Source organism: Sipha flava, unplaced genomic scaffold (genome assembly GCF_003268045.1).
Source record: "Sipha flava isolate LNK unplaced genomic scaffold, YSA_version1 314_pilon_pilon, whole genome shotgun sequence".
Taxonomy (NCBI): domain Eukaryota; kingdom Metazoa; phylum Arthropoda; class Insecta; order Hemiptera; family Aphididae; genus Sipha; species Sipha flava.
The window spans coordinates 534,360-545,726 of record NW_020272994.1 but is presented as its reverse complement, the minus strand read 5'-3'; the positions used below and the strand labels follow the sequence as shown (position 1 = coordinate 545,726).

General features: G+C 27.4%; 1 protein-coding gene across 1 annotated transcript; it reads left to right on the top strand.

Annotated features, from left to right (window-relative positions):
- Positions 1-7,817: 7,817 nt before the first annotated feature.
- LOC112686564 (piggyBac transposable element-derived protein 2-like) lies at positions 7,818-8,510 on the top strand. The gene has a single exon (XM_025558912.1). The coding sequence runs from the start codon at positions 7,818-7,820 to the stop codon at positions 8,508-8,510; it is 693 nt and encodes a 230-aa protein (XP_025414697.1).
- Positions 8,511-11,367: the final 2,857 nt, after the last annotated feature.

Sequence of the window (11,367 nt, the reverse complement as noted above, 5' to 3'; positions counted from 1 at the left end):
AAAAATAATAAAAAAATTAAGGATACCAAGAATAAAAAATTTTTTAGATATAAGTACATATAGTGATAATAATGACAATATTTTTAGTTTAAAATTAATAGATGTAAGTAATAATAAATTGTTACACTCAGTAAACATAAGGCATGTGCAAAAGAACGGGAGAATGTTAAATCTAAAGGAAACCCATGATATGTTATGCGAAAAGGGGCATGAAGTAACATATAACGTATTGTCATGACCCTATGACTGATGTAACATATACAAAATGTATTTTTAATTATTTAATAAAAAAAATAGGGCCAAGTAAGTTATTTAGAATATGTAAAAAAACGTAATGAAATATATATATAAAAAAAAATATAATATAATTAAAAAAAAAAAAAAACTGTAATATATGTAGATAATAAACAAATAAAATAATAATTTATAATAAAATAGTAATAAAAAAATTTTATTGCTCTTAACATAAAAAAAATTATAACAGAAAAAGTAAAAAAGAAGTAGGAACGGCAACGATAATACACTACCAAAGCCCTCCGGATATTTATTTTATGCAACACTGATGAAGTTAGGGAAAAATTGATAAAAGAGGCATATGTAAAAATTAAATGGTTTGAGGATTCATATCCAAGTGATATGAATGCCGAAAGAGGAAGGTTGAAAGAGGAATGGGAGGATTATATAAGCAGAATGGAAACATGGGAGGATTACATAAGTAGAATGGAAACATTAGAACCCTACGAATCAGAAGAGGAATGGTAAAATATAAATTTTAAATAATAATATTATAATTCTGGGTAATTCTCAAGAATAATGCACTTATTTAATTATGTATAATACTAACCAAATACTAATACTAACCAATATAAATATATATGTAAAAAAAAAAAAGAAAAATGAATGATAAAAAAAAAAATGTAATATGTAACACTAACCTATTTAAACTAACACTAAATTAATTAATCACATTTTATTTGTAATATTTCCTATACGGAAATAATAGTAAATTAATCATATTTCATTGTAATATTTCCCATGCGGAAATAATAATTATATTAATCAAATTTATTGTAATAACCATTACATAATCAAAACATATTTTATCACATATTATTTGTAATATTATTATATTGTAGATATTTAAGTCCATTTAAAAAACCATTATCAAAATTATAAATCTGTAACAACATCTTTGTATTGTAAACAATTCTAACAACATTGTAAAATCATTGTAATAATTTTAAAATTGTAACTTGTAAACAATTGAAAAACCATAACTATAGGAATTAATTTCTGTTTTGCAAACATAAATTAATGTTTAGGTGGGGAGGTGTCGCGTTCCGCGTAGTCACACGGTAAAACACATCACAGGGAGGTTCCCATGTACATCGGAAACCGCAACTATGGATAGGTTGGATTGTTGGGCTCATGTGGTTATTACACTGGAGATTGTAATAGGAAGTTGGAATATCGAAATCACGGACGTGGACAAATAAAAGAGTTCACATGAACGTTTTTATGGGAAATTGAATTGGATTAGAAATAAATAGATCGAACGTTTATAAATGTTATGGCACCGGACGTTAATCACGTTTTATGGGAAATTGAATTAGATTAAATTAAAATGAATAGTTAATCAAAAACCACATCCTGAGCATTTGCGTCAATAATTATGTCACAGTCTGGAGATAACGCACACATACTCATAATTAACAGGAAATTATCTTATTTAAAATATTTTATTATCTTATTCATTTACACACACACATTTGGGATTTTACACACACACATACAGTATCACATATAAAAGGGACCCGAAAACAAGGGCGAATCAGACAAGTCTTGTCTATGCTGCACTGAGCACCTTCACGTCAGTGTATGTTATGGTCTGGACTTAGAAACATTTCTAATTATTTTATAAGTTACAATTGTTAGGACTTAGATAATTTCTATCACTAGAATATTTACAGAATTTGTAGCTAGGATAATTTTTATAAGTTGAATAAAATTAATTATTTTAAAAAGAAGTCTTAATTATTCCTGACTACACTTCCACTCAAGCGTTGACAGAGACGTTGTAACTGAATAATCAGATTGATCGGTTGGCACGTAACAAAATATTGTAAATGAAACTGAGTTATATTCCATTCAAACAAATGTTACTAAACCTATTAATTTATCAATGATTGAGTTCAGAAGGTACCTTGGAATTCTTATATATGCTTCTGTTTTTTGTGTACCTAAGGTAAGACTACTGGAGCATTGAACTTAATTTTTCTCAGATTGCTGATGCTATGTCTCTAAGGTGCTATGAAACTATTCGTCTGTTTCTACATTTTAATAATAATCACACTATGCTCTCTAAAGACAATCCTAGTTTTGATAGATTACATAAAATAAGACCTTTTATAGAACATTTAATTACAAAATATTCAAGTGTTCAATGTAATCAATATTTATCTGTAGACGAACAGCTTTGTGCAACAAAAGCTAGAAGTTATCTAAAACAATATCTTCCTGACAAACCGCACAAGTGGGGCTGCAAATTATTTGTATTGTGTGATGATGTTGGGTTTTCTTATAAATTTGAGATATTTACTGGTCAAGAAAATTGGGAAAAATTTCGGTTGCCAAATGAACCAGATTTAGGGGCAAGTTCAAATGTAGTAGTCAGACTTATCAGAAATGTACCACAAAATAAAAACCATAAACTTTATTGTGATACTTATTATACCAGTATACCTCTGTTTGAGTTTTTGTATCAAAAAGGTATATTAGCTTTAGGAACTGTACGGTGTAGTAGAATTCCAAATTGTGAACTTCCAAATGATAAATATATAAAAAACCTAAAAAGAGGAACATCAGTTGATAAAGTATCATCATATGGAATCGCGCCATTGTCTTTAGTTTTGTGGAAGGACAATAAAGTGGTTACACTTTTATCCACATATTGTGGGAAAGATCCAATTTCTGTTTTAAAACGTTATGATAAAAAGATGAAAACTCAAATAAGAGTAGATTGCCCATTTTTGATTAAAAAGTATAACCGTCATATGGGTGGTGTGGTTTTACTTGATAGTCACATAGGCAGGTACAAAATTAAAATTAAGTCTCGCAAATGGTATATGAGAATATTTTACCATCTGTTAGATATGACAGTGGTTAACTCATGGATCCTATATAAAAGAGTTTGTAAAGCTAAAGACATTGCTCCCAAGTTTACTTTGGCTGGTTGGAGAAAAGATCTTGCTTACACATTGTGTAAAATTGGTGAAGTAAGACCGAAAAAAAAGGAAGACCCTCTACACCACTGCAAAATAAAATAACTAGTACTAGGCATCAATCGTTTAGACCATCAAAGGATGTGAGAATAGATCAAACAAGTCATTGGCCAATTCGAATAGATAAAAGAAAGCGATGTAAATATTCAAACTGCAAAGGTTTTACAAACAACCAATGCTCAAAATGTGCAATTTATTTGTGCAGCAACAAATCACATACATGTTTTCAATCATACCATAACAAATAGGTTGAAAAAATAAAATTCCTTTTCTTTTTTTTTTTAACATTGTATAAAGTTTATAAAGTTAAAGTTATGTTTAAATATTTATAATGTTAATTTTGGTTTTGTTTAATATATTTTATCTTATTTAATTAAGTCCTGATGAAATTTAATATTTTGAAGTCATTTGGGCACACTGTATCAATTTTGCAACATGTTTAAAATTTGTGATTTTCATAGTAAATATGGCTTGTATAATTTTTTTAATATTTTTTTCAGATTCTACGCCTTAAAATTAGTTTAACCCTTCAATGCCAAGTGTTGCATTTTTGCAACATCATTTTCAATAGTGCATGATAGAAACTGTTTACAATATAAATACATACAACAACATCTAGCGGATAAAATGTGAACTAATATATTGATTTATACCTTGTTTACTGTTTTTAATCTAATTGTTTTGTGATTATTCGAAATCCAAGTTCAAAATCTGATAACATGTAATATCACTGTTTTTTCATTTCACATACTAATTTATTGTATTTTTAATGAGAATTTGAATAATATTTTAATATATTTACAAACATAAAGGTATATACTTTCGTTATAATTAATAACCTAACCATATTTATTAGTTATTAAGAATTTATGAACCGTTTTTTTCATGTTGCAAATCGGCAACAACGGTCGCTGCACGTAGTAAAGGTAGTAAGGATTATTTGTATCATGTATTTTTTTTTAGATGAATCGTATTCACGATGAGGAAATAGAAAACATTCTCTTTAATTTAAATTGGAATGATAGTGAAGATGGTGCAGATTTATCTGATCTTGATGATATCCCTGACAGTAATGAATATTTTAACCATATACTAGGTAGTTACTATAAAGTATTATGATAGTTTAGATGTACAATATAGGATTTTGCTTATATAATATTTATTTTAATTTTTAAGAAAATGTTGATGACAGTATTGATATTCAGAATTTACCATTAGAAATTATTGAAGAGGATGGTCAGGTTATACCAATCCCTTCCACATCAATTGAATTTCAACCCATTGAACTTACATATAATGCAACCATTACTTCAACAAATCTGCGTCCTAATAAGATTAATAAGACTCCAACCATAAACACCCCCCAATCAACAAACATTAGTCCTCCATTTGGAACTGTATCAGAAAATATTTCTTCCATTCAAACTAATAATATAGTATATGAGACTGAGCAAATAAATGTTAGAGTTAGACCACAAGTGTTGACTAGACCAAAAGAATTGTTGAACATGAAGTGGAAAAAGGGTTCTTTTCAAAAATCAGAAACTATTTTATATGAAAATAACAAATTGCCTAATAACATTTCATCTATGATTGACCCTTTGGAATTTTTTATGTATTTTTTTGATGATAATTTATTTTACAAAATTAAAAATGAAACAAATTTATATTCAACCAAAAAAAATTCTAATAAACCTATAAATGTGACTGAAAATGAACTAAAAAGATATATTGGTATATGTATTTATGCTTCAGTTTTACATGTTCCTAAAGTTAGAGACTACTGGAGTATTGAATTAGGGTTCTCTCAAATATACAAATGTATGAGTCGTACAAGATTTGAAGCAATTCGTTCCTGTTTACACTTCAATGATAACTCTAAATTATTACCTGTTACTGATATTAATCATGACCACCTTCACAAATTAAGACCATTAGTTGATTATTTGAATAATAAATTTAAAAGTGTACCATATCGCCAAGATCTTTCCCTTGACGAACAGCTTTGTACCACAAAAGCCCATTCATATTTAAAACAGTATTTACCTGCTAAGCCCCACAAATGGGGATTCAAGCTTTATGTTTTATGTGATTACAAAGGCTATGCATATAATTGTGAAATATACACTGGTCAAGAAAATCAACCCAGGTTTCGTTTACCTTCAAAACCAGATTTATGATCAAGCTCCAATATAGTAGTCCGTCTATCAAGAGAGGTACCTGAATATAAAAATTAGAAAATTTATTTTGATAATTTTTATACTAGTGTCCCAGTTATGGATTATTTACACAGCAGAGATATATTGAGCTTAGGCATAGTACGCACTAACCGATTACCAAACTGTAAATTAACCCTACACTGCGCAACGTATCATTTATGATACATTTGAAAAAAACAGTGATTACCACATATAAATATGAAATTTCATTTTTATGACGATAATTTAGTGTTTCTTATCTATTAACCGAATTATTATTCTTATTAAATTTCCCTCCAAAATAACTGATTGTAGAAGTTTTTATCACTTTAATACTGAATACATATTCAGAAAATAACAGATTTTCAAATGATGTTTTTTTATTGATCTAATTGTTTTATGCGTTGAAAAAAATTATAATTTAAATAAGTATATTGTCAAGATTAAATAAATACAGTGGTTTACGACGATTTCTTGGTAAGTATATGATTTATGTAACTTTTTTTAAATGTATCTTATATGATACATTGCGCATTGCATGATTTTTCTAAATGTATCACCCATGATACATTGCGCATTCATGGAAAACAAATTGAAATATTATATTATATTTATACATTTTTTGCATGCCAGCATAATTTTTATTTTAATTGCAGTAGCTTTTGAATTTTATTTTTAATGATGCCTAAACCTTTAAGTGAACAAGAAATGTTAAACTTGTTAGATTGGAATATGAGTGATGATGATTTGGAAGATTCTAATGATGAAGATGATTTAGGTATACCTTCTATCATTTCATTATATTTTAAATTCTGTACTTAAATATTCAGCTTTTTTTTAAAATTTTGTTTTTAGTTAATGTTGTAGAACAATTTGAAAATAACACTTTACCATTAATATTACCACAGGAATATGATGATTTAGGTATACCTTCTATCATTTCATTATATTTTAAATTCTGTACTTAAATATTCAGCTTTTTTTTTAAATTTTGTTTTTAGTTGATGTTATAGAACAATTTGAAAATAACACTTTACTATTAATATTACCACAGGAATATGATGATTTATTGAATGAATTTGATGACACTTTAGATATTGCAAATTTGCCCATTGAGTTCAATAATTTTAATGGTCCAAATGAACAAGAATCTAACATTTTGCCTAATCAATCCCAACCTGTTCAAAATAATGTACATAATTTCAACACACTAAAGGTTAAACTTTCAGCCATAAAATGGAAAAAAGGGAACTATTGTCCTCATCCACAATCTTTAGAACATACTAATGTCGAGCTTCCTAATGATATAAAAAATTTAAAGACTCCTTTGGATTATTTCTCATATTTTTTTTCTGAAGATTTATATGAACAAATAAGGCATCAAACACATTTATATTGTAGTCAAACTAATGTAAATAAATTATTACATCTGACTATAAATGATTTGAAAAAGTATGTTGGAATTTGTATATTTACTTCTGTGGTCCAAATTCCAAATGTCCGTAGATACTGGAGTAATCAAATTGGATTTTAATACAATCATAATACAATGCCACCCAAAAATTTTAGATTGGACCTAACTGATCACTGGCCAACTTTTACTCAAACAAGATTTCGATGTAAATTACCAGGCTGTGGAAAACTTTCTTATTGTATTTGTACAAAATACAGAAACCATTTTTGTTGTAATGCTAATAGAAATTGTTTTCATGTTTTTCATACTGTTCCATAGTAGGTTGTGATTTTTTTTTATTATTATTATACTTTATAAAACTGTTATTAATTATTATTATTATTATTATTATTATTATTAATTCTATATGAACAGTTTAAAATTTTTATTATTATTATTATTAATTCTATAATATTAAATGTCATTAATTTGTATTTTATTGACATAAAAAAGGTTGTGATTATTATTATTATTATTAAACTGTATAAACTGTTATTAATTTGTCTTTTGTAGACAGAAAAAAGGTTTTAATTTTTATTATTTTTATTATTATTTAACTATATAAACTGTTACTTTTTTTTTATTATGTTTTTTGATAGTAAAAATATTTATCAAACAATAAAATAACAAATTGATGGAAATTACTTATGAGATTTGAATATTGTCAGTCTATAAAAATAAGTAATAATTAGTTAGCGCTAATGCGCAATGTATCATTTATGATACATTTGCAAAAATGCCAATTTTAGGCTCAAAATGTATTTTATTTGAAAAAAAATATTTTTCCAGTATAGTAGTATAATATTTACATAAAATTATTATTTTTAAAAAAAAATTTTGAGTATAAAATTTAATTTGCTCAATGTAGAGTTAAATGATTCAAAAATGCAAAAAAAATTGTCAAGAGGAAAATCTGTTGAATATATTTCTTCATATAAAAATACACCTATATCAGCATTAACATGGAAAGATAACAAGCCTGTAACATTATTGTCAACTTATGCTGGAAAATTACCTGAAACTATAGTAAAAAGATTCAATCGCTCTACAAAAAGTAAAATTGAGGTAGCTTGTCCATTTGTTGTAACTGAATACAATCGCCATATGGGGGGAGAAGATTTATTAGATTCACTCATAGGGAGGTACAAAATAAAAATGCGTTCCAGAAAGTGGTATATTCATTTGTTCTACCATTTCATTGATTTGACAGTTGTAAATTCATGGTTATTATATAAGAGGGTCAAAGAAGAACAGAATTTACCTGTGCAGTTTGAGCTAGCTGACTGGAGAAAGAATATAGCATACTCATTAACAAAATCAGGAGATTTCAAGAATCAAAGAGGACGTCGTTCTATATCTATAGAAACTAAAAGGGCTTCGACAAGGGCTTTGGCTATGCACTCAACTCGGGCAGTTAGAACTGATGGTGTTGGACATTCTCAAATAAGGGCTGATAAACGAGGAAGATGTAAATTCCCAAAATGTAATGGATACACCTGGATACAGTGTAACAAATGTAATATTCTTTTATGCAACTCAAAGACTAAAACATGTTTTAATAGATTTCATGATGAATAATCTGTGATAAAAATGTTATTTAATTTTGTTGTATTATTATTATTTTAGTTATTCTGTTATTGTTTTATAATTCACAAGTATTTCAAAAGTGATGAATTTATTTTAAAAGTTGAAGTTTTTATGTTAATTTTATTATTATTATATATTATTTAATATTTTAAAAGTTTAATTTATTGTTATTATAATACAATTAAAATAATTATTATTTTTTACAATTAACATAATAATTTATGAAATACAAATATATATGGTTGCTATTGATTATGACAAAAGTGAATTATTCATGTGAAAAAAAATGTAGGTGTTATAAAATTTATTGATATCATTTTTGCCCACTGTTGCAAAAATGCAACATACTTAAAAACTCAATTTTGAGTTTTAAGATAGAGTTTGTGATTTTTTTCATTATTTTTCCTGAATTGCTGGTATGTTAATTAGTTTAAAGAGATTTATTTAAAAAAAAAAAAAAAATCGTGCATTTAAGGGTTAATATAAGATATTAAAAAAAATTGTATTTGGTGAATAGGTAATACTAACATTAGTAAGTTAAGTATATCACATTGTAAAAGTTTTGCATGTTTAAAAAAAAAAATTGTAAATCACTAACCAAAGTAATAACTAAATTGTATTCTGTTTTAGAATTAAGAAATATGATGTAAAAATTAAATGTTATAAAAAAAAAAAAATGTTAATATTTACTAAATGTTTAATGTAAAACATATATATATTGAGAATGTTATGTATTGTCAAATAAGATGTGAAAATATTGTAATTATTTAAAAAGCTAGAAAAATATTGGAAAAATATAAAAGATTTCTGTATTGCAAACCAAAACCTTTCTTTTACTGAGGAAATGTTATGGGCTACCATATATAAATAGAAACAGTGTGTGATTATGTAACACAATATTATATGTATTGCATAAGACATTATATTGTTATATTTAAAACTAATTGGTTGTGAGCCGATTAATAGTTGGAAGGTGCGTTAAATGTTAATCTATATTCCTAGAATAGAGACAAGGCCTATCGCTGAATATTGCCAAAACAACAAGTCTTATGACGTTAATGGAGCAATATAAAAGGATGATGAAAACGAACTCAAATCAGATGAGTTCTAGTCACGGAACTGCAAGCTACTTCACGTCACTTAGTAGTAGAATTTGGTTAAACACTTAGAATTAAAAAATAAATGTATTAAATATATTAAAAGTTCAAGTCTCATGTCTATCTTTGACTGCACAATTTGGAATCGAGCCAGTGACACATAACAAAACAGTATTTATGGTGTTACAATTTGTAGAACTATGTAATGTCGCATCCTGCGTAGTCATAGAATAATAATTACATAATAAGGGAGTTCTAGGAATATTGAAAACCACACGCGTGGATAAGTTACATTGTTCACATGGTTATTTATTAAAAGAATATAAATATCAGAGCCACATACGTGGGTGGGTTAAATCAAAATAATAGTGACCACATCCTGGATCTTTGCATTAAGTAAATATGGGCTGGTCAAGCACATACAAAATCAATAAATATTTATCATATTTTTATAGTGCACACACAGAATCAATAACAACTCACCATATTTTTATTATCATTTTCATATACACACATATACTTGCATATATCGGATATAAAAGGGACCCGAAAACAAGGGAAAATCAGACGAGTTCTGGCTATGCGACACTAAGTACCTTCACGCTAGTGTATGTCATAATCTAGACATAGAATCTTAACAGCTAAATTAAATATCAAGACTTAGAAACATTTTTAATTATTTTATAGTTTAATTTCTGGACTTAGAATATTTTCTACGATTTAAATATTTAGACTTAGAATATTTACAACTAATTCAAATTTATTATACTTAGAATAATTTTAACAGTTTAATAAACCAATTTCATTACTATACCTACATCCAAGCGTTGACTAGATGACTAGTAACTAAAATTAATGATCAAATGGTTGGCACGCAACAATAATATAAACTATGAATATAAAATTTTAAAATATGCAAATAATCTAAAGCGGTTCTATAACATTATATGAACTGTAGTAATTACTCACCAAACCTATAAAGTATGTTGTTTGCAATGAATTTCATTTTAATGCAGTACGTCGTAGTGATGAGAAAGTATGTGTTACTGCAGTGATGTCCATTGTTATAACGGAACAGCATAATTCACCATTGACATTGCTGCGATCTAGAAGAACGAAGCGATTAATTTATTTTATAATTTTCACACTAACGAGTAAATTAACGATAATTTTAACACTAATCCGGAGACCCACGCGCACAACAAATTGGAACATTACATACGGTGTTAATAAGTCCTATTACTTGCTACAGTAACGTAGACAAAAAGAAACAACGACAAATCGATAGCATACGGAGGAGAATATTAACGAAGTAGAAAAACAGATGTAAGTAATGAAAAATAATAACGAAAATATTTTACATAAACGGACCAGTGTTATAGAAAAGTGTGAACATCTGTCGTTACTAAAAGAGCAGATAACAGAACAAAGGACATAAGAATGCGGCGGCGGTTAGAAATGGCGACGCGAGCCGACACACAGTCCGCCCCTCCCGATCACTTTTCGACACACGCTCACACACACAATATACAGTATTTTATGCGAACCTTTCCTTTCCTTCGAATGAAACATGTGGCGTCACCACCACTAAAATTACGGGTTTTTTAAACAATTTGTACAATACGTGATTACTGACGAACAATATATCTCACTCTATCTAGTACATTTCAAATCCAGTTGTATTTTTGTATCCAGTTACAGTTTATATGTAAATAAATACCATTTTTTCAAAAGACCCGGTGGACTCGAAC

Excerpts from the sequence above, each read along its gene's own strand:
- LOC112686564 (XM_025558912.1), top strand. The coding sequence starts at position 7,818 with ATGCAAAAAAAATTGTCAAGAGGAAAATCTGTTGAATATATTTCTTCA.